Genomic DNA, 25,221 nt, shown 5'->3' with positions numbered 1-25,221 from the left:
TTTACTGTTTTTAAATCTTAACACTGTATGATCAAGCCAAACTAATTGAGCTTTTTTTCAATAACAGCTTCAGTTTTTATATCTTTACTGATTTCAAAGTTTCACAATACACAAACAAGTAATATCAATTAACTAAATTAAAAAAAAACTTGACAACTTTTTTTGAATAAATTCTTTTTTTTTTTTACATTTACAATTTTCTTTTCAAATTTATATATTTTTAATGTTTAATCTAACTTTACAGCAACAAATAAATTTTATTATTAATATTTTTTCAAACACACCCTGACACGTTCTTTCTTCTTGCGGTTGGCCACTTTCAAGTGGTGAACCTCGCACGTCTTATCCAGACCCTCGGTCTTCCGCACGACCTTCCTCGGTTTCTTGCCGAACCTGCGGTTGTTGCCCAGGTCCTGCTGTTTGGCGCCTCCGGCGGCCGAGAACCTATTTTTATTGTACCTGTATTTTCTTGAGTACAAAAATATTTTGTTAATATTTTTTTTGTTGACTTTTGTACACAATAACTTAATTAATATTTTTACTGAGAATTTATAAATCAAACTATTCTTTGCATTTTTAACAGTTTTTGAAATAAAAATAATTTCATCAATTTGCTCGCTATACATTTTAGATTTCTACAATTGCCATTTACTTTCATTAAGAAAATATTGGTTTCTTCTTTTTAGAGATAATAATACTTTTAATAAAATAAACAGTCATCTTTGAAATAATCAAAAAACAAACTTGTTGATAGTAAATTTCAAAATTACACTTAATCGTTTTTTGATTGAAAATTTTAAACAATTATTCAAAGCATGTTAAAAAAACAAAATAAAACATTAAAAAAACAAACCTGTTAACAGTGGGCGTCGGCGCCTCGTCGATCAATTTCTTCAGAATCCCATCGAGTTTTTCCGCGCCCTCCTTCGTCGGCGTCTGTAACGCCGAAGAGTTGGGTGTGTTCTGCAAGTCGAGCGCATTGGAAGTTTTCGCGGGAGTTTCGAGCTGGTTGGCGGGAAGGCTTTTGAGCGGGGTGGCGGCGGATGCTTGCGGGATCGCTGAAGGGGACCCGGCGCTAGGTGGCGCTGCTGCGGCTTTCTCCTCACTTTCGAGTTTTTCTTTCTCCTCACTCTCGAGTTTTTCCTTCTCCTCCTTCAAGAACCTCTCGTGCTGCGCGACTCTGCGGTTATTTTTAAATATTTTAATTATTCTTAATATTTAAGATATTCAGTTAAAATGCACCAAAGGATTCGTCTTACCAAGCTTGAGTTGAATTTTGATTTTATAGCAAAATATAAATTAAAACAAGATAAAAAAAATTTTAAATAAAACTAAATAGTCCAACATGTACAATAAAACTAAACTTATAACAGTAAATAAAATTATCAACATTTATTAAAAAACTAATTTATCACCTGTGTTTCAGCAGGCCATCGGCAATGCACTTCCTCCTGTATGTTTTGTTGTAACGACTGTCGGCTCTGTTCAGAAGGCTTGCGCTGACGTCGATCTGACCTTCCTCTTTGGGGGATTTTTCCTCGTTTTCAACTGAATTTTCTCTTACTTTACTTTCAGAAGATTTTTCTTGGGTTTCGACAGACATTTTTTCTACTTTAGGGGATTTTCCCTCGTCTACCTCCAGCTCGGTCATTTTCATCGCGTCGGCCAGAATGTCGCATTTCTCCTCGACGACTTCCATTTTCTCCTCAACCACTTTCTCCTCCTTACTCTCTGCTGCCTCTTGTGGCGGTGATGACGCTATTTGATGGGGTTTGGGGAAAATGGGGGGAACTCCCTTGAGCGAGAACGTGTTGCTCACGTACTCCCACCCCGGTTTCCCTGACAACCGGTAATCCTCGCCCTTGCATTTGCACAACTGCGAGAAAAATATTTGATTATTTTCTTAAAACTTTTATAATAAAAAAACAAGTTAAAGTTGTAACTTGTTTACGGTTTTTACGAGGCTTTTGAAACTTGTTTCAACTGACATTATTATTTTTGAAGAGCAAGGTTCTTTTTAAAAACAAAAACAATGAAAACATTGCTAATTTAAAAAATATACAAGATATGTACAAGAATTAAAAATAATTTAAATATAAAAACTGACATAATATTTGTAAAAAAAAACATAACTGCAGATTGATATTTAGGCGCATTAAGCTTAAATTATACAACAACAAAAATAAACTAAAACTAACGTAATTGCAGATGTTCACAAGTGTATATTTGGGCGCGTTGGGGTTCCTCTGAAGGTCTTCCTTGTTCAGCTTGGGTTTCGCTTTTCTCCTTTTGTCGTGAGCTTCTCTCATTTGCGCCGTGCAGCGGAGGAAACTTTTTAATAAAAAAATGATTAAATTGTTGTAAAAATTTCAGATTTTTTAGTTTAATATTAATTCGACCGAATATTCAGAGAGAAGATTAGACAGTCGGTCACTTCAACTTTTTATTTTTTCAGTTTCAAATGATTTGTTTGATGTTCGATCAAACTTCCTTTTGAATGGAACAATTTAAAATGGTCGAAAATAAAAAAATAGATCACGATCTAATACTTTTCATCATTTTCGGCTTTCAAACAATAAAGTTAGGTAGAAATAACAATATGCAAGTCTTTAACACTGAATTGAACACGAGTTAAGTATAAAAAATGGACTTCTTTAAAACATTTTGTTATGAAAAAAAATACAAACTTAACTCACCATTTAAGCTTTAAAATTTACGAAACATATATAATACATTTACCAAGTTTCTACCAATTGCCTGATGAAACCGATTAAAATTAATTATATTTTATAAATACATAAAATTCCAGGTTCTACCGGGTTTTTTAGCAACTTTTGAATAAAAATTCCAAGTCTTTTGTGATTTTCGTTCAAAGTTCCAAGTTTTTAGTGATTTTGTAAAAGTTTCCAGATTTTTAGTGATTTAGTTCAAAATTCCAGGTTTTTAGTGATTTTGTTCAAAATTCCAGGTTTTTAGTGATTTTGTTCAAAATTCTGGGTTTTTAAAAAAATTTTAAATTCCTGGTTTAACCCTGATAGCACATAAACAATTACAAACTTGCAATATTAGTATATAGTAAACAAACAATACAAACCTGATGAACCCAACGTAGTCGGTCCAGTGCTGCACCTTTATGTTCTGCCTAATAGCCAGCTCCAGTATTCCCACCAGTTTGCTCAACGCTGCGGGCGACTTCTTCTGGTGCAGCATCTTTCCCCACAACTTCCTGTACTCGAACCACCTGTATTTGTGAGTTATTTTATTATTGTTATGCAATTTAATTTGAATAACTACGAATTTGTTTTTTTAAAACAAATTTCCCCACAATTTGCAATAATCGCCCCATCTGTATTTGTATATAGTTTTTTATTGTAAGCACGCATACAATTAATTTATTTTCGAGTTATTACGGATATATGTATTTTTGTTTTTATAAAAAGTTGCCCAACAACTTCCTGTAATCACCCCATCTGTATTTTATTATTTTTACCTATTTATTTTTTGTTGTATGCACATATATAATTTATCTGATTTAAATAACTACGGATAAATGTATTCTTGCTTTTATAACAAATCGGCTAACAATTTCCCGTAATTGCCCCGTCTGTGGCATTTGCACAATTGGAAAAAATCAAATGACGGTTTTGAAAAACATACAAATTTATATTGCAAACGTTTTCAGATTTAAAATCTGTCCTCGATAAACTTAAAATAAACTAAACAAAATGTCGAGTTCCACTTATATGAGGTTGACAAAACATATTTAATAATAAATTAATTAATTATTGTTACAACTACTACCTGGCGTGCATGAAGCAGATTGGAATTTGTTCTTCCACCGTCAGCATGGCGTCCTTGATGTTTCTCACCTGTCTCTCCTGTGTGACGTAACAATGAATCAAAGTTCTTATATACATATATATATTTAACAATTGAAATAAAACCGAACATTCAGAGAGAAGATTAGTCAATCGTTCATACCAACCTTTTTATTTTTATTTCCAAAAATATTTACTTGACTTTTTGTCAAGTTTCCTTTTGAATGGAAATATTTTTGAAAAATAAAAAGAGTTGATCGCGATAAGATAACTTTCATCATTTTTGGCAATAGGTAATAAGTGATAAAAATATTTTAAGTATTTTTTCAACTTAATTATTAGTTTCAAAATAATGAAGACTAAAAACACATAAACTTTTGTCTACTACTCAGACAAAAACATTTAAAAACTCCTATTTTTTTTAACTTCTAATTCATTTACAACTTGAAAATCAATTTTAAACATTATAACAAATATATTTATTTATCAAATTCAAACTGACCACATCTCCGTAACACTGAACTTCACGGTCGTTTTCAAACATCTTTTTCGGCCAACCGTGTTTACCGTGGTGTATTGAGAACCTAAAAATTTATATTTTAATCTAAGATAACAACTATCTATTAACAAAAATGACTTTTATAAAGTTATGTATGGAGAATCTAACAATTTATATGCAAAAATTTAAATTCTTACTTATTTAGTTTATGTCTTCTGTGATGTATCAATATACCTTATAATTGATAATTTTCAACCAAAATGTCCAAATTAAAAAACTAATAAATTCTTATTCAGTTTAGTCAATAAGTGCCAATTTGTAATTAGAATATATTTTTTATTACTACTATTAAGAATTAAGATGTCGTTCGCTATCTCTCAGTTATTTAAACTAAGTTCGATAAAACACTTAACTATTAATAATTTTACATATTCACCTGGAATTGAGGTGTCGTTCCCTGTCTCTGAGTTCTTTGAGTTGCGTTTTGTTGAAACTCAACTCGATGTTGTCGTAAGCGTTCTCGTAATTCTCATAAAACTTCTCCTCTCCCAGTCTGTAGTAAATTGTTAATAACAATGTAAATATTAACATAAAATAAATTAATATTTAACATCAATTTGATATCAAGTTATAATATTTATATTTTATACTTATGAATAACTAATAATAAATACATACCTGAATGGAATTTGCTCTTTTTCAACAGGTTTCGGCTCTAACTCTGTGAAAATAATTATTAATTAGTTTAATAATAAAATAAAAGTTTTTAATTTTTTTTTTGCACCAAACGCTCAGAGAGAAGATTAGTCAATCGCTCATGTCAACATTTTATTTTTTGTAAATCTTATTTCAAAAATGTTTGACTCTTGATCAAACTCCGTATTGAATGGAGCAGTTTGAAAATAAAATTATTAAAAAATTAAAAAAATGATAGCGACTTTACAAGTATCATCATTTTTGGGCTCGTTTGAAAAACAACTACTTTTGAATTATTTCGCAAGTAATGTTAGAAATATTATCAGAGAACTAACTAATAAAGGATTGTATGATTTTGGCGTCAATAATTTAAAATAAATGAATAAAAACGTTAAATGTAACAATTTTAAGAACTTCAAAGTAATAAAATTTTGTTTATTCAATAATCAACAAAGCATTATTAAAAACCAACTGGCAATATTTTGTATCATTTTGACGCTGTTGTTTTTCGGGGGAATCTGCAAAATGGGGAAGTTCAGTTGCACCCTCTTGCCGTCTTTTATCATGAACATCTGCTTCAGCCCCCCTCCGTTCTTGCTACCGTTCAAATCGGGCAGCTTGATCACCTTTGCATCGTTGTTTGGTTTGATAATTGTTCAAATTTATTTTTTTTGTTATATCTATTAGTTGACCAAATTTTCAGAGAGAAGATTAGTCAATCGGTCACTTCAACTATTTATTTTTTTTATTTTAAATACTTTATTTGACGTTAAATCAAACTTCGTTTGGAATGGAACAATTTAAAATTTTTAAAAAATAAAAAAATGATCACGACTTGATAAATTTCATCATTTTCGGCATATTTGTTTATTTTGTAGTTTAAGATAAACAATTGGAGTTTAACAAAAAAAAATTCAAAACTTACTTTTGAGTTTGCAGGCAGCTCGCCTATGGTGACAATTTTCGGGGCGATGATTTTCGAGTTGGAAGAGATGATTTTCGGGGCGTTGGCTGAAATTATTTGAGGAGGTTTCAGCGCGAGTGCGCCGCTAGCGGAAGGCGCCACAGTGGTGGCTGGTGTTTCTATTTTGAAATGAAAATTATTATTAATGAACACTTATCAATAAATAGTAAACAATCAGTAGTTTACTTAATCAGGTGTTTCTGTTTTGAATTAAACATCATATTCTAAAGCCAAACTTATTTTTGTTTTGAAACTGATATTTAAACAACAACTTTTATAAAAAAATATTTTGAATTCTTTTGTTTTAAAAGAAGTTTGATTTTTTTGAAACTATTATTATATTTGTAAGAAAATCACATTCAAAAAATAACTTTGAAAACCACATAATATTAGTTCAAGTAATCTATGCATACTATTTATGAAAAAAAAACAAAAAAACGGCTTCAGGTAGCTTTTACAGAATAATTAAAATCTTATAATAAAAAAACGACTCAATTGGTTAGTTAAATTTTGTGCAAAACAAAAGTATACAGATTACAATCAACAAAAAATTCAATTAAACAGTAAAACAAACCGGTTTTAACGGGGATAACAGCTGGTGTACCACCGTTCATTGACACTGGAGGTTTCAAATTCAGGTGGACAGTCGGTATCTCGCCTTTTTCTGGCGTCTAAAAAATACTTAATATAATAATTAAATGTTTTTTATAAATAGTTTGTTTGCTTTTAAATTGAACCGAATTTTCAGAGAGAAGATTAGTCAATCGGTCATGTCAAATCATCGTTTTAGTTTAAAATATTTGTTTGGTAATTACCAAATTTCCTTTTGAACAGAAGAATTTTTAAACAAAAAACAAAACAGTTGATCGCGATTTCATAAGTTTCATCATTTTCGGCTTGGTGCAAAAAAGTAAAATATTAATCACTAATTAATTTCATATAGATTGTAAATGATGAGGCATCTTGTTACAATTTAATTATAAAAAAAAAAAAATTTAATATTTAAATTATTAAAAAAACAACTCGAACCTTTCCCACAGTCACCTCTGCAGTGCTTGCGGTTTTTTCCGGAGTCTGTAAAGAAAATTACAATGATAATATGCTGAAAATCTAAAAATCTTAAATGCTTAAATTTAATACTTCAACCACCGAACATTCAGAGAGAAGATTAGTCAGTCGCTCACTTCGACTTTTTATTTAGTTTTTTTTTCAAACATACTATTCGGTATACAACCAAATTTCCTTTGGAATGGAACTATTTGAAATTATGAAAAATAAAACACTGATTGCGACTTGATAACTTTCATCATTTAAGGTGTTGTATAAAAAATATTACAAAAAAACTACAATATATAAATTTTAAACTGTATTCAATAAATTTTTATTATTGCAACAAAAAACTTAGTTTAAATTTCATTATATTATTTCTACTGGAAACAACAATTCCTTATTAGTATCATCTTTAATCATTTAATTTTTACGGAATCTTTAGTTCTTGTTACAACTTAATTATAAAAAAAAATCTTTTTAACTATCTTAATTATTAAAAAAAAAACATTTCAAACCTTTCCTACGGTCACCTCTGCAGTGTTTTGGGTTTTTTCCGGAGTCTGTAAAAAAAAAGAATTCATAATAAAAAAGTTTAAAAATACAAAAAATGTTTTATTTTTAATCACCGAACATTCAGAGAGAAGATTAGTCAATCGCTCACTCCGACTTTTTATTTAGTTTTATTTCAAATATACTATTCGGTATGCAACCAAATTTCCTTTGGAATGGAACTATTTGAAATTATAAAAATAAAACATCGATCGCGACTTGATAACTTTCATCATTTAAGGTGTTGTATAAAAAATATCACAAAAAACTACAATATATAAATTTCAAACTGTATTCAATATTTTTTTATTATTGCAACAAAAAACTTAGTTTAAATTATATTATTTCTACTGAAACAACAATTCCTTATTAGTATCATCTTTGGTCATTTAATTTTTACGGAATCTTTAGTTTTTATTTTAAACAAAAAAAAAACAAACTATATTAACATTATCGTTTTTCAATAAATTTTTATATATTTATTTATTTTAGTTTGTAATAATTATATTTTTTATTTCAAAACAAAAAACCTTGTTAACATCATCTTTGTTCTCATCCTCCGAGAACTCTCCCCTCAAAAGTTCGTCTTCTTTTTCCCTCCTCAATTTGTCCTCCATCTCCTTCTTCTGTTTGTTAAAGCAATGTATTTAAAATTAAAATTAATTATTCATAATTGTTTGTACTATATTTTAAAAAACAAACCTATTTTTTGTAGCGGTTATATATCAAAACTAATATATATATATATATACCTTTTTATTTCATAACGTTTGTATTACATTTAAAAAAACCAACAAGTTTGTTGTTGTATAACATATATTTTTTTAAGTTATATATATATATCAAAATTAATATATATTTTCATTTATTCATAATTATTTGTACTATATTAAAGAACAAACCTGTTTGTTGTAATGATCGTTTATCTTCTTATCTCTCTCATCCAACAACTTCTGCGTTTTCTCTGTTGAAAAATAAATATATTAATCAAGTTTTCTAATGCCTGGTAGCTGCATGGTATCTTTGAACATCGAAGTGATTTAGAGACGAATTGAGCGCGAGATATGTTAAACTTTTATACGTCTTAAACTGTTAGGTAGTATCTTTTGTACCGTCTATTTAGTTTTCATCATATAATTTCATATAAAGCTAACAATAAAGTTGAATAATTCACCTTTATAATATTAAATAAAAAATATTTATATTTAAATTCACCTTTATTAATAGCAATTTGTGTGAGTGGTATGCAGTCTTCGTCATATTATTATATATAAAACATTTAATTAAATAATTCACCTTTATTAATTGCAATTTGTGTGAGTGGTATGCAGTCTCCGTCATATTATTATATATAAAATTATTATAATTAAATAATTCACCTTTATTGATAGCAATTTGAGTGAGTGGAATGCAGTCCTCATCGTATTATTATAAATAAAATATTTAAGTTAAACAATTCACCTTTATTAATTGCAATTTGGGTGAGTGGTATGCAGTCCTCGTCGTATTCGCAGAATTTCTCTGCTCCCTCATTTGTTATGTTCTCTGTGAGTTTGGAGAAAAAGCTGAAGTGAGGCAAAACTCTCCTCTGGATTTCCTGTTTGAAAACAAAATTATTTACTTATGATTTTTTAGTTTGTTTATTAACAAGATCATTTGTTATCATTACAAAAAAAAAAACACTAGTTCTTATTATTAAGACATTTTCTTTATTTTTTGTTTAAATAGAATTATCAATACATAATCAGTTGACACTCTTGTAGTGTATTGATAACAATTTTGTTTTAACAAATAATGTTTATTTTTAATTTTTAATATTTTACATACGACCCAGTTGAAAAAGTATAAAATTAGTCAGAAATAAAACAGTACTCAATATTCTGGTTTGAAAATTAAACAAATTTATTAGTGAATCAAATAATTAAATATAAGCTTAAGTATTTCTTAAGTTTTTTGCAAATATTTAACATGGAGTTTTTATAAAGAAACACAAACAACAAACTAACAGAGCACAGAAGGAACTCGTAAGACACTGAGTCGAGGTAAGAAATCAGAAGTTGGAAGTCCTCGTTTGTTGAGTAATACCACACTTGACCGGTTCTTTCGTCCTCACTGTTAAAAACATTGATCAATTTTTTGTTTTTAAATAGAATATATTTAAAGTTTGTTGAAACTATGACTTATTTACACATTTATCATACTTAACAACGACTAAAACAAATAATCTTCTGCAAAGAAAGCAGCACTTGTAATATTAAAAAAAAAAGCTAACACAAACAATATCCTGCACATTAACCACTACAAATAAGTAGTTGATAAAAAAACTAACACAAGTTAACTTCTACAAGAAACCAGCATTAATAATTATTTTATCTATTAATATAATATATAATATAGAACTAAAATACACAAAATAAACTTTTGCATGTCCCAAGCAAAAGTTTATTTTGTGTATTTTAGTTCTATAATTGGCACCTACGAAAAGTGGAGAGCCTCTCTCAACATCAACAGACTTCAAAAAACAAGTAATATATAATATATATATATTAATATAGGAACAAATATCTATAAAAAACCTGTATTTATAATACATATTAAAAAACTAACACAAACAATCGCCTGCACATGAACCAGTACTTCCTGCCGTGCCTGTCAATGCCGATGGGCTGGTGCCTGAAGTAGCAGCCGGTGTTCTCTTCCTCCAACTCGCAGTTGGTGAGCCCGCTCAACGTGTTCTGTTCGCACAACTCGCACTTCCACGGCCCCGACGGTGACTGCAAGGTGTTATTTAATTTGAAAATGTGTAATAATATTATTTGAAAGGTGGCTACAATATAAGTTGAAATGAAAAACATGTGGCAAAAACGTATTTGAAACAGCAGCTTTCATTATTTTTGATCTTACAAGGTTGTCACTGACTTTGGGCAATTTTTTTCCAGGTTTTCAAAACTTTCGGCAAGTTTTTAAAAGTACTTATTTTTGGGTGTATTTTTAGTTTGAAGTTATGTTTAAACTGTGCTAAATAGTATAAAAACATTGAAAAGATAATGTAAAGCTACTTTAAATATGTTAAATAAAAAAAATTTTTTGTTCATGACAAAAATTTTTTATTTGTATGATAGATTTTTTGTGTCCAATTGAAATTTTACTACTTAACATTATAAAATTTTTATAAAATTTCAGTTTTTTAGTGATTTTTGTGCAAAATTCCAGTTTTTTTTTTGAAGATTTCTCAAACTCCAAGTTTTCCCAGGCTTTTTCGTAACCCTGCTTATAAAAAGTTCTCTTGTTATGATACTTGTAACATGAACAACATCATGTTCAAATACGTCTTTTAATTTATATATAATTTTCCATAAAAAAATGTAGAACCTATCAGAAACAGATAATACAAAGAACTGTAAATTAACACCTCATTAAACCAAAAAATATTAACAATTATAAAATCAAAAATAAAAACAAGTACCTCTTTCAGCATACAATAAAATAAGCATGATATATAAACTAAATAATTACTTTTTTCAACCCAGTACATTGTACGTGGTATACAGCAGGGCAATCAGATGATTAATGTAATATTATAAAAAATTATACTAATAGTATAAAACAAACAAGTACCTCTTTCAGCCCTGTGCACTGCACGTGGTACACAGCGGGGCAGTCGTCGCAGCACATCAGACTTCCTACCTGCTGGCACTTCCTGCAGTGGTCGTCGTAAGTTCGCAGATCGCGCGCCATCATCAGCTCGTCCCTGACACGCTGGGAAGCAACGAACATGTCGCACAAGTGGGTAAGTACCTGTGGTAGGATTTTGTTTAATGTTTTTATTTGAAATTTAATAAGTAAACATTTATTTGTTACTATAATTACTTGAATTTCTATTTACAAGGTGAAATAAAGCTACATTGTTGTAAACCGTCTATTTAAGCACTACAGTGCCAAGTTTTAGTTTGATTTTATCAGCACACGTTGGAAAAAATGCAAAAACTATTCTGTTTCTATATCTGTTTAGCACAAACTCAAAGCTAACAGTAAGTTTATATTTTATATATAAACAGCTAACAATGAAAACAATACTATTTATCATTTCAAACCGTAATAGTGTCTTCGACTTCGACGAACGGGTACTCGGGCTTGTTGAGTATCGCCATGAGCTCGCCCGTCTCGTTTCCGCCCCGATAACTCCCCACGAACCTCCTCAGCGTCTCGGGCCACCCCATGGGGTCCTGCAGGCCCGCGTAGCAGGACAGGTGCCAGTTGTCCTTCTGGTCCGACGCACAGAAGTGCACCTGGTTCATCTCGTCCTCCTTAATGAGGGCTATTAAAAGGCGCATGTGCATCTGTGAAAATGGGGGTTTTAATGAAAAAAGCCTTTTTGTTGTAATGTTTGTTTAGGGAAATCCCCAGAAAATTATTATTTAAATTTGCTAGCAGGTGCATGTGTATCTGTGGTGAGTTTTGGTTTAGGGAAAACACCAGAATGCTTTTTTAATTGAAACCCTTTTAATTTAAGCTTTTAGGTTTTTTTTGCAAATTTGTTGTTAAATTGTGATTAGAGACACTATGGGCCGGAAAAATTCAATTTAGCTCTAATTTTAGTGGCATTCTATAATACAATATATTAATTGTACTCTCAGCAAACTTTCAATAGATTTTAAATTTGTTATGAGAGGCTTCATGTCATTTGGGTTTTATTGGAAAAAAACTTTTTGGTTTTGAAAAGAGTTTAGGGTGAAGTTATTTGTTAAATCAGTGGTCGTCAAAGTGTGTATATGTGCACTTTAGTGAGTATAACTTTTTTTTACTGTGTACAGAAAAATTAGTAAGCTGTAAAATTTTTTTAGATGACATTTGTTTTATCTGTTTACATGGTAATAAGCTAATTATAACAAATAAATAACAGTTTTTAAACTGTTATTTATATACTAAGGCTCTCAAAACATAAAAACTAGTATTATTTAATAATCATTTCATATTTATAGTCTAGTGTGCACAGAATTTATTTTCCAGTAATTTAGTGTGCACAGCTTTTAAAAAGGTTGAAAAAAACCACTGAGTTAAATACTTACTACTTAGATGTTTAAAAAATATACGACAGTAACTGCACACCATGATAAAACCCGTAAATTTAAAGATTTTTTAGGTAACACACTTTTATAACTGTCAAATAAAAAGCAATATAAAAACTAACAGCAGATATGATCTTGTTCGTCTTTTTACTCATCAACGCCGCAAGGAAATCTTCCACGAGGAACGGCGTGAGCCTGAGTGTGGTACGGAATATTCGGCAGCACTGAAATATTATGAAAATATAAAAAACTATCAAAGTATATTTTCAACTATTAACAGTTATTGTTAATAAAAATATACTAATTTACAAATATACTATTTTATGACTCAACATGGCAGTCTGGGAGTATATATTTTTAAAAACTAGCATAATTTTTTTTCCAATGTAAAACATTCTTCAAACTTCTACGGTAAGTTAAAATATAAAAACTTGTAAACAACTACTTCAAAAAATTTCATGGCTACTCATAAACAAATGACAGCCACAAGTCAGGGTAAGGCTGGCCTACAGTATACATTACACATAATTCAAGTTTTAAACCACTTCAAACATCAATGTGTAAATTTACCTCGAAAATGTTCATGGCACCCATAAGCTGGTTGTTGGGTATCAAAAGGTCCTCGCTAGTGGGCGGCAGATGCAAGGGAGGCAGGTCTTTGTCGTCGGGGTCAAACAAGTCGTCGGAATACGAGTCTGCATGAATAAATAATCTAATATAATATTTTGTGTACGTAAGATATGTTATTCACGCATACCAATCTGCATGATCAATGCTATTCCTAATATAAAATTCTGCATAAATTTGGTGTAATTTGATTGTGGTGTATAAATATACTGTTCGAGTAATGTACTGAGTAAGTGATATATATGATTATACCACAAACAATAAAATATATTTATACAAAACACCATGTTTATTAACATACTATGTACAAACAAAAACTATTAAAAAACTAATATATTAACATTAATTAGTTTTAGATTTTACAATATATCAAACAACCAACCATTGTCAAAATCACTGTAAATTTCCCTACCTAATTTTAATTTTGAAAAGAAATATATATTTCGATATATATAACATACCATTTTTATTTATATGTCAAAAAAAGTAAAATAAATAAATTTTGACACACTAGGACGATCTGAGTGACAAAATATATATAATTTTTTACAAAATATCAAACAACCAACCGTTGTCGAAATCACTGTAAATTTCCCCGCCATCAGACTCCAGTTCTTCGTCAGACAAAAGTTGTTCCAGCTCCTTGTTTCTCTCGTCTGAGTAGTTTGACATTTCCTGGAAAATATAACTTCAATTTGTGCTGAGACACACTTTATAAAATTGACTTGTTTTTTTAAGTTAAAAGTTTTACATATCCTGTAGACAACACGAATTATAGTTTAAATTGAAGCTAAAATGCATTTATTATTCTTTAAACTTATTATTATTATATTTTTAACGAGGATTGATTATTTTTATTTGTATAAAAGTTACCAAAAGTTTCATACTACTAACTACCTATACTTAAATTATAAGTGTCTCTCTTATTTGTATTCTAATAGTGTCTCTGGATTTAAACAGAAAACTTAAACGTAGCTATACATTGAACCAAGTTAACCACTTTATTTTTTTTTTACATTTAAAAACAACATTAAACAAACTCCTTTTAAAAAAGAAGCTTGAGGCTCCTTGTAAGAGTCGAGACCATGTGAACTTCACATAATAAACTCTAAGCTTTCAAAAGCCAATTACATTTATTTTAAAGCCTACATATATTTCACTATACACTTTTTAATTAATTTATTTATAATTTATCTAATCAAAACCAAAACAAACATCAGAAGCAAGCTCTTCCTCGTAAGAGTCGTAGTCGACCTCGAAAGCGTCGTCCTTGTCCAGGACCATCTTCAGCTGCTTCTTGGCCGTCGTTTTCTTCTCCTTCTTTTCCTTTTTAGGTTTTTTCACCTTTGGGGTTTTCTTCTCCTTCTTTTTGCTGCCCTTCGTGGCCTTTTCTTTTTTCGCCATCCTCTTGGCGCTTTACAGTCATAAAGTACAAAAGAAAAAAGTTTTGCTTAATAATACTACAAATTGGTGGAATTAGTGTTATTGATTTAGGAATTTGGATATTTATGGACAAAATCTAAAACGTTTAATGGTTGTGTCGTAAATTCTAAGTTATTAACTGAATTTAATTAAATTAATGTTAAATTAATAAATTTAAACCATTTTACAAGCATTTTTTAAAAAGATCATTAAAAAGTAAACAATACTAAAACTTATAATGCAATTTTTAACAGCTTAATTTTTTTTTAATTATTAAAAAGTGAGTTAAAAAAATTGAACAAATGAAGCATTTGACACAAAAATCAAGCAGGCATGCTCTCAATGTTTACGTTTAACAACATTAAATTAAGAAGACAAACAAAGACTTGATAATGAATGCCTGATCTTATTATTGTTATATTTAGATTATTTAAATTCTAAAAAAAATTATTTAAATACAGTTGAATTAATCTATACTTAAGTTATTCTCAAAAAACATTCAATAAACTATTGAGAATTAACTGGCTTAATTAAATTGTTCTAGGTACCAAATGGGTAATGAAGAGTTACTTTTTCTAAAATTAACTTATGTAGTTTATAGTATTACTTGAGTCCTCTGTATCTTTTAAATATAGCTTTCATTCAAAATAAATTGTCTTAAAAACATAAGTTCAAATTAATTGAAATTTTTTTAAACCAAGCCATCAAGTTAATTGTTTTTTTCTTTGCACATTTATTATAACAAAAAGATATAGACTAAGCAGTTTTTGACCCAGGTTAAAAAAAATAAACTCAAAACCATATTAACAGGGTTGCACTGACTTTTGGCAAATTTTCTCCAGGTTTTAAAAACTTCTTTCAGGTTTTTTAAGTACTTGTTTTTGGGTCTATTTTTAGTTTCAAATTAATTTTAAGGTAAAAAACTGTGCTAAATAGTATAAAAACATTGATAAGATACTGTAAAGCTACTTGTAATGTGTTTTTTAATTAAAAAAATTTGATGATGAGAAAAAAAGTTACTGTAATCGTAGATTTTTTGTGTCAAATCAATGTATACTTAACATGTAAAAATTGTTTAAAATTTCACGTTTTTAAGTGATTTTTCTTCAAATTTCTAGGTTTTTCCAGGTTTTTTTTTTGTTTATATTGTCAATATCCAGGTTTCCAGGTAAAGTAGCAACCCCGTTTTAAAAGAACTCATTCTATACTTAAGTGGACCGCACTAAATAATCCATGTTGGATGCAAGTTGAAAGGAGAATGATTAGTTTGTCATTCTGCTGTATCACAAAAAAGTATTTTAACAAAAACAAGTAAATATCAGTACGTTTCATTGGAAAGTTTTTTAGGTTTCCTTTTCTTCTTTTCTGATGATGGTGTCCAGTCGTCATCCATAGTTATTTTGTGTAAAATATTTTAGATATTAAATGTGAACTACTTCTGCCAAACATTATTATCATAAACATATATTTATTTCATATTAAATAGTTTGAAAATTTAGTTAGACACTTATACAGTGCTTATATGCGTATTCAGTTTTTAAACCTTAAATTTATTTAGAACTTTTTCTTAAGTTACTTAAAGTATATGTTAATATAAATTATTTCTGTCAAACATTGTTATTATAAACATATTTGTATATGTTTTCAACATAACTTGTAAATAAATATATTTAAATATTAATTATATTTGCTGTCTATAACTCAACATTAACTTAAATTTGTATTTGCTAGATTTGTGTGAAATTTCGAGTATTTCCTAATTGTGTAAATACAATATTTATAACTCAGTTTTTGACTTGATAATATTTATTATATATATATACATTAACAAAAAAGTTTTTTGTTTTTTATTTAGTATATACAACATATAACAACTACACATGTTAATTAAGTTTATTTTATTAATTCTGTTTTACGTTCAACTATGTTTCCAAAAGCATTACCTAAAACTTAAAGGTCCTTGCTTTAAAAATCTAGTAAAAGATAGATTTTAAGTTAGTTTTAGAAAAACTGATTTATAGATTTTTTTTCATACACTTAATTGAAATCTTTTTAAAAACTGATTATCTCTCAACAATTAAATGAAATTTTTATATTCAGTATGCATATTTCATGATTTATATTCAAAAGCTTAATACCCTCTACCCCCACTTAACCTTCAAAATAAATAAATTTTTGAAAAATTTTAGGGTACATATGGAATTTTCCATTTAAAAACATTCAGTCCTAGGCCAATAAAAACCTGTGGCCTGTAATACATTTTTGAGTTTGAAAACATGTTGTTCAGTCATGGTTGCCACTCTTTTAGTCAAAAAAGTGTCCTGGGTGACCAAAATAAATCATAAGTGACTATAAACTGTCCAAGACATTCTGAGTTTTTTTTATCTTTTAAAAAGTCTGTTTGACTTTTCAAAATATAATAAAAATCTAATATCTCAACAAAATTGGTTATAGAAGAACAAACTATGGAAATTATATCAATTTAAGCTCATTTTAAATCTAAAAAATAAATGAGTCCTGGGATTTTAAAAAACCTTACAACTATATGGAGTTTTTTATAATAAACAATACTACACTGAGTCAGCCTGAGTCTAAAAAAATAAATCATAACATCATGAGTTACCCCAAGCTGTCCTGAGTTATCCGGCATGTGTGGCAACGCTGGCAAATCAAACAATGTTGAACATTTTTAACTTAACTGTTTGAAAATATGCTATAACTTGTTATTTAATTCACCATAGCATTTATAAAATAACCACAACTTTGTTTTCTTAAGAATTTTTTTAACAAGTACAGCCCATAAAAGACTTGTTTTGCCAAATCTAACTTGCAGGAACAAAATTTGTCTAACCCTACTAAAAACTATTTGACTATATTACTATTGTGAACATTTTATTTCCTTTAAATAAGTAAAACATTAAAACAAAATATCATTGTAAAGAGTATGTGGTAATTTGTATCAGTATAATCAAACTGATTTAGCCGCATCAACAGAAAATAGATTGAATATGCTAAAAAAACACAATTTTAAAACTTGGCATATTAATGAAAACTAATGATTTCCAGGAAATACAAGATTGCCATTCTTTGAGACAAAAAAGCTTGAGTTTGAACAAGCTACCTTAGTATACAAAAAAGTTAAAAAAAGGAAACATTAGCCAATAACTGAAAAATAGTTGTAGATAAAGAAAGTTAATACCTCAAATCACCAAAATATTTCCAAAAAAACCCTGATCTTTAGAAAACATTTTTTAACTATTCCAAGTTAAAAGAAAAAAAAGGCTGAGTTTAAAAAAAAGTTATAACTAATTTAAATTGGCCTGAGTAAATAAAATTACTAACCAGTTTGAATAGTCAGAGTATGCAGCAACCCTGTTTACATTAAATTACATTCTTACACACTTTTCAGCTCAAAACTTATCAGGGTTGCCACTAGTTTTCACAAAAAAAAAATTCCAGGTTATCCAAACATCTTACAGGTTTTTATAAGTACACATTTTTTATTTTAATTTGAAGTTTAGTTTAAGATAAGAAACTGTGCAAATTAGTATAAAAACATTGAAAAGATACTGTAAAGCTACTTTAAATGTGTTTTTTAATGAAAAAATCTGATGATGACAATTTTTTTTTTACTTTAATAATAGATTTTTGAGTCAAAACCAAATTTTATTACTAATCATGTAAAAATTGATATAATTCCAGGTTTTTTGTACAAAATTCCATGTTTTTCCAGGTTTTTATTTGCCTAAATTGTCAAGTTCCAGGTTTTTCCAGGTAAAGTGACAACCCTAACTTATACTAATTTTTGGCTCTTAACACTTTGAAACTCTTCAATTCTGGCATTACCAAAGGTCTTCAAATCTAGGTTTTCTAATTTTCTTCCAGGTTTTTTAAAGTACAAATTTTAAGTGAAATCTTGCATGAAGTAAAATAAAGGTTTTAAACAACAAAATTGAATAGATACTGTATGCTACCTAAATGTGTTATATAATAAAACCAAATAAATTAAACCAAATAAAAATATTGCTAATGATAAATTTTTCATATCAATTCTCAAGTTTATTATTGTACATGAAAAATTAATCAAAATTTCAAATTTTTCCAAGCTTTTTAGTGATTTTTGTTGAAAACTCCAGGTTTCTTTTCAAACTTTCTCAAAATCCAGGTTTTTTCAAATTTTTTTTGTCTAATTGTAAAATTCCATGTATTTTTGCAACCCTGTCAGTTCTTAAAAACTGATCATTATCAACCACAACTTTAATAGAGTGGTATTTTAACATTTCATAATTTTAGCCCAAGTGGCATCAACATATACTTAAAAATTTTATGACATTTATTTAGTCATTATAAGATTTTCAAAAAATTCAAATGTCATTATGATAATGTGATGGTTGATAAGGGTATAGGGGAAGGGGTAAATCACTTTTTTCACAATTTTAGCTTATTTTATATAGTTTTAATTAAGCTACAAGAAGCTTTTTACAGATTTTGAAAATTCAATAAATAATTTCAGTTATAGCAGATCAAAGTCAGAGGCAACATATATATATATATATATTTATATATATATATATATGTGGGTGGTGCAAACTAAAACTGCAAAAAGACCAAAAAACTATCTACTCCTAAATTTTTTGAGATAAATGCCTCTGACTTTCAGGAAATGTTCCAGTAATGTTAAGAAAATTCTGTCAGAACAAATTTTTTAAAATATAAAAAATAAAAATTTATAAAAAAAAATAAAAGTTTTACTTTTTGTTAAAAGTCATATAATTTTTATTTGATTATTTTTTTTTAATGTATGTAAAATTCATCTGATAAGCTTGTATGGTTACAATATACATACCTTAATTTCTTACCAGCATTTGGATATGGTAGAGCGACTTCAAGAAGACAATTTAATTTAAACATAATTGAATAAAATTGATTGAACGTCATATTATTTAATCAATTTCATGATCATGTTGCCTATTAATTTTAGTCAAGAAAATCAACTAAATTGTAAAATTAAATCAAAATGTGGTCAATTAAGTCAAGTATGAAAACAAGAGAAAACTTTAAATATGGTTATAAACTACAAAATTATCATAATGCCATCAAATTAATAAGTAAAATTATATAAAAGATATACACAAGAGCTACTTAAATTTTAAAATGTATAAACTAACAACTGTTCAATAGGTGTATGCATAAATTGGAAAAAGCAATGGTGTGGATGTCATTTGCTATAAAAGCTTAAATATCATAGATATAAAAATAACTGGTAACATATCAACATGATTTAAAACATTTTTAATATTTTATATATTCCAGTTTAACACATTAGAACTTATATTTCCTTTTTTCTTTAAGAACCACAAAAACTATAAATATTTCTAAGAAAGAAGACAGATACAGGGTTCAAATTTTGACAAAAACAGTTCAATACTAAAGTTAATTTATATAAATAAAACTATTTAATTTCTGGTTATTGCTTAATATATTCAAATGCTTAATTATTGATGTTTTTATATGTAAAACAATGATGAAAGCTTGAAATACTTTGGAAATCTAGCTCAGTTAAATATACACATCACATGACTATCACAATAAAAATTACTTAAAAACATTGACTAGTAGCTAATTTAGTCCAATGTATGTGATTGTGATTTACTTCAAGCATTGCACCAACACTTGTTACATTACTGACACTGAACAGTAAAAGCCTACTACATTTAAACAACAGCAACTTGTGACTTTTTCACACCAAACACTTACCTTGGATCATTTTTCTGCTTTGCCTTTTTAAAGTTTGGTTTTCTTATGTACCCATCATAAAACTTGGTTTTACTATAATTAAAATGAACTGCATCTGCATTGTCCATGTTGCATAAAGTTTACCTCAGTTCAATTTGAAAGCACAGTATATTTTTTTTAAATATCAGCCAATTGATTTCCAGATTTCATCAGAAATATCATAAGAAAGTTTGGCTAAAAATTTTAGCCAGTGGAATTTAAGAAAAAAGCCAATTTAGTTACAAAAAATCTGCCATTTTGAACAGAGAACATATGTATACTATAATAAAGAAACAAAGACTCAGACTTCACCTAGTGGTATTATACAAATAATTTTTGTTGCAAAATTTTACTTTTGGCTAATGGGACAATAAAAGATAAAATAAAAAGAGAAAATTATAACATAAGTCAACGAAATTGAAAAACTTATATTAAAATCGAAATAGGCGCGTTTTTTACACCAGTCTAAAGAATTAAATTACGGTTTTAAAACAAAACTGTTGTTTTTTTAGTATCAATATTTTTTTTTCTCTAAAGTTTTTTTATGGAAAAATATATAAATGATAATTTTTAAACATTTTTATTGAAATTGTAAAAATCACAATATTTTTATCGTCACAATAACAAAATTGCTCTTAAAAGGAGGCTTTTGCAAAATATAAAAACTGTTTTGGTTATTTTTAAACAACAAAAAAAATTTTGTTAAAACAAAAAAATAATGTATTGATTGAAAAGAAATTAATTTAGTTTAGAATTCAAGATTTGGTTTATCTTCAAGAAAAATAGAATATTATTTTGGCTAAACGTAGATAAGACAATAAAAAATGCTATTTAAAGTGTTTGCAACAAATCCTCTATTAGAATTTTTTACCCAAATTTTATAAAAATCTAATTATAAACTTTATTTTTGTTTCTAATGCTTTCTAAATGACATTTTAAACTATATTATAATTTATACATGGTTTGCAGTATTAATATTCTTTTGATATATACATTTATAAATTGAAAAAAAGTTCAAGTATTTCATGAAGTTAGTTTAATTTTTTAAACTTTTTTCGATAAAGTGCATTTATTTTAAGCACTTAAATTTAAAAACTAAAAGGCAGGTTTGCTTTTTAATTATTAATTGATTATTAATAATCACTTTTATTTTAAATGTAAACTAGTTATATTTAACACTTGGCTATCATTTGTACAAGTTGAAACACTTTTTTTTTAATTAGTTATTAAAAGTGGTATTGTATACAAAATACCATTTGCAACAAAGTATATAGAAATTACTCACTTTTATTTTATATTTTACTTCACAAACGTTTTTAAAACTGTACTAGTTTCATTTTAATGCTGTAAATGGTCATTGAATTTAAAAAAAGGTTATTAATAGAGTTTAAATAACTAGTTTAAACTATAAAATTAAAATGAGTAATTTCTATATAATTAATTGCAAATGGTATATAAATAAGTTTAAAAATCTTTTTAAAACATTAAATTTTAATGCTATTATTTTTCTTTTAAGTAACTACTTAAAAAAAAAATTTGTTAAACAGATTTCGTTTAATAAATAACTATTTCACAATGTTTTTTTTTAATTAAAACACTTTTTTTTTTGAAGAACTTAAATTTTGAAGTAAAAACTTTTATAAAAATTAGGAAAATATGTTTAAGTTTTGCTACTAAAGAAGAAGATCTCATAAGTAAAGTAGAATTCTAATAAGTGGTGTACGACTCGATAACCGAAAGGATCCTTTGTACACCAGGTTCTTAGACCAAACTTTTTTAGCGCTTTTTTTTTATCGTTCAATAAACAATATATATAAGTATTGTTGACTTTTTTACTAATACCTTAGTTTTTAACAGTATTTTCTTGCGCTATATCGAAAGCTTACAAATTTTAATTTTTCTTTCGTCATTACAGTATTAACTTACATTGTTTTTATATGTAATACAAAACAAAATCAGAAGTATTATCAGATATGAAGTTTAATTAAAAATGTTCAAAACCTGTTTTTAATAAACTGATTTTTTTTAATAAGTTTAAAAGATGTTTTCGTGCAAGGCAAAATATTATGTTTTTACTAAAGTCTAATATGTGGTGCACTGTGGCTTAGAAGTCCTAGTTAAAGCATTTACAAAAACAAATGTTTTAAGTTCAAAATAAAATCCAATAACTGATAGTTATATCAAAAAAAAAACTATAAAGTTTTAAAACTTTTTTGGTCCCAAAATCCAGTTGAAAAGTTTAATATTTGCTGTTTAGTCGAACTTTTCACGACAAAATGTTTGATAAGTTTTCGACTAGATACTTTAAGAAATTTAAATGACAAAAAAATATTGAATCAAGTTTTTTTCTATAAACAGAACTCTATAGAGTCGGAGCAAGTAACAAGTAATGAGATAACTTTTTACTTAAGTTTATTAGTTTATAGTTTAAATTTACACAAAGCAACTATTACAACAACAAACTTAATCCAAATCGTTATTTGAGCAAAATAATTGAAGGAACAAAATAATGTAGTATAGTAGCAATTATTGTCTAAATGACTTTATAGTAAAAGTTCTTTGACAGCAAAACAAAAACTAAAAAAAAAATTAAATATATTGGTTTATTTTTTTTAGATTTCATAAACGCAGTTAAAGTTTAAAACACTTGAACTAAAAAAAATATTTAGATTTAATGTTTTTTTTGTTTGTTTTATTCTAGCCAACTAAGCCAAACTTCTTGAAGGAAAAATTGAGAAAAATATCCATTTCAAACTTCTTCAAAATTTATCACATAAAATATTATTTTTCGATTGCATAACTTTTACTAAAAACTTTTCATTGATAACGTTTGTAAAACCAAACTACTGCACGGAATTAACAATACTAATAGTCAAAGATTAGTTTTAAGTGGTTAATTAACACTTGTAAGTTTTAAACAAAGTTTATCTTACATCAAATTAATTATAGCTATTTGAAACCTTTTGAAACTTTTTGTTTAAGTAAACGTTTTCTATATAACTAATTTTTTAAAACGTTTGTTTAGTTTTTAGTTAGTTTAATTATTTCAGGTTTAATTAGGTCAAACAAAAATTTATAAAATTAATTTTGACAAGCGCTCTTTATAGAAATTTAAAAATTAATCGCCTCCTTTTATTATACATTGTCCTTTTATAGTAAATTACCCAGCCACTTTCTCAAATCCTCACTGATTTTTGCCCATTTTTAACACAACCATACCTTTACTGCATTTTTTTAGATCTACTGTAAAATATTTTTTCGTTTAACAATGCTTTATTGTTATTTCTATTTTAGCAGTTATTTTAGTTTATGTTTGAATTAACAAACTTAAAAAGTAACAAAGTTGTTTTGTTTATCATTAAAATATAAATCTGTTCAACTTTTTTAATCACATGACTAAATAAAAAATAATAGTCAAACTATTAGCATGAATTACTGACAAAGTTTAAAGAGAAGATACTTCGCTTTTTCATAACTAATTGTTGCTTGTTTATTTCGTTATAAGTTAATTTTTTAGGTCTAAAAATTTTTAAAAGTTCTATTTTTTAAGGCTAAGACTTTGATTTAATTTGTATTTTTACAAACAAGTTTTTGTTCGTTTGAAATACAACTTTTCCAAGTAAACCTATTACTTAGCTAACTATTGTTTTCTTTTCTTTTTATCGTTTGTTTTATTTTTTAAAGTTTAATAAACTTTGAAAGGTAATTTTTAATATGCTCATAAAAGGTTTTAAAAGCATGTTGTAAACGACTTAATAACCAAAAGTTCCATTCTTAGACCAAATTTTTTGAGCGCATTTCTTTTGTCGTTCAATAAACAATAGTATTTATTACTGACACTTTGGCTTTGCTTTTTGTGTTAAACGCTTCGTTTTAAAGTTGTATTTAAATTTACCATTTTATATACTTTTTTAATTCTTATTTTTACACTACTTTATGGATTATTCTGTATTATAAGTTTTTATTTCAGTTATTACCTATATACTATAAAAAATTAAAGATTTTCGATTACCTTTATTTTTGAGAAAATACAACCCATAATAATATCGCACGAGTTTAAAAATATAAGTAATAGTAATTTAAAACTGAAAACTTTTTTTATGCATGTATGTTACTTTTAAATATTTATAGAGTCAGTGTTTACAATTCTAATACTTATTCGATTTTAGATTTTTACTAATCACAAACTTAAACTTTTTGTTAAGTTGTCAGTTTAAAAAAAGTACTGAACTATATTTTTTAAAGCATTCAAGTATTAATCTTTTATGTATTTTTTAACTTGAATGCTCCATTTGTCTTATTGTTCTCAAAATACAAAATTTATATTTTTAAAATACTTTTTATTAAATAACTCTAAATACTAAATCATTTACTTAGTTTATCATAAATTGCTACTAGTAAAACTTCCTAAAATATTTTCTTTTTCACAGTTTTTCTTTTTAGTTCTAATTGTTGCAGAGAGAAAAAAAACAGAAAACATATGTGAGAAACTAAATAATTAATAATTGCCTAACATTTAAACTCTAATTAAAAATGTTAAGGGCTAAATTCTTAATAAACTACTTGACATTTAAAAAAAGTAAAAAATACCTTAACGTTTTTACTTGATAAGATAATGATGAAAAAAAACAGTTTATGTCAAATTAGTAAATTAAAAGTTAATAAAAATAGCCTTATATTAATAGCTTTAACAATTTATTGCAAAATAATGATAATGAAATTTAAATACAGTTGAGAACAGCTAAGAGTTTA

The 25,221-nt window shown here is 27.2% G+C and overlaps 1 protein-coding gene across 1 annotated transcript in view; it reads right to left on the bottom strand.

The window, feature by feature from the left end:
* LOC145843242 (uncharacterized) overlaps positions 1-20,558 on the bottom strand; it is a 39,378-nt gene extending 18,820 nt beyond the window's left edge. Inside the window, exons 1-26 of the mRNA XM_082950705.1 lie at positions 20,452-20,558; positions 14,488-14,686; positions 13,842-13,947; positions 13,216-13,340; positions 12,768-12,869; positions 11,671-11,916; positions 11,195-11,374; positions 10,184-10,350; positions 9,583-9,688; positions 9,038-9,173; positions 8,479-8,540; positions 8,107-8,202; positions 7,543-7,587; positions 7,007-7,051; positions 6,552-6,648; positions 5,939-6,096; positions 5,486-5,639; positions 4,996-5,038; positions 4,754-4,870; positions 4,321-4,402; positions 3,802-3,878; positions 3,095-3,241; positions 2,199-2,331; positions 1,416-1,876; positions 854-1,180; positions 285-444 (exon numbers count right to left, since the gene is read on the bottom strand). Coding sequence (XP_082806831.1) covers positions 285-444; positions 854-1,180; positions 1,416-1,876; positions 2,199-2,331; positions 3,095-3,241; positions 3,802-3,878; positions 4,321-4,402; positions 4,754-4,870; positions 4,996-5,038; positions 5,486-5,639; positions 5,939-6,096; positions 6,552-6,648; positions 7,007-7,051; positions 7,543-7,587; positions 8,107-8,202; positions 8,479-8,540; positions 9,038-9,173; positions 9,583-9,688; positions 10,184-10,350; positions 11,195-11,374; positions 11,671-11,916; positions 12,768-12,869; positions 13,216-13,340; positions 13,842-13,947; positions 14,488-14,686; positions 20,452-20,558 — 3,678 coding nt within the window. The remainder of the gene's footprint in view (positions 1-284; positions 445-853; positions 1,181-1,415; positions 1,877-2,198; positions 2,332-3,094; positions 3,242-3,801; positions 3,879-4,320; positions 4,403-4,753; positions 4,871-4,995; positions 5,039-5,485; positions 5,640-5,938; positions 6,097-6,551; positions 6,649-7,006; positions 7,052-7,542; positions 7,588-8,106; positions 8,203-8,478; positions 8,541-9,037; positions 9,174-9,582; positions 9,689-10,183; positions 10,351-11,194; positions 11,375-11,670; positions 11,917-12,767; positions 12,870-13,215; positions 13,341-13,841; positions 13,948-14,487; positions 14,687-20,451) is intronic.
* Between the last annotated feature and the right edge of the window lie 4,663 nt (positions 20,559-25,221).

The sequence above is a fragment of the Thalia democratica genome, chromosome 8 (genome assembly GCF_965202585.1).
Source record: "Thalia democratica chromosome 8, ktThaDemo2.hap1.1, whole genome shotgun sequence".
Classification (NCBI taxonomy): domain Eukaryota; kingdom Metazoa; phylum Chordata; class Thaliacea; order Salpida; family Salpidae; genus Thalia; species Thalia democratica.
Note: the sequence above shows the minus strand (reverse complement) of the source record. Positions and strands in the feature narration are given on the sequence as shown.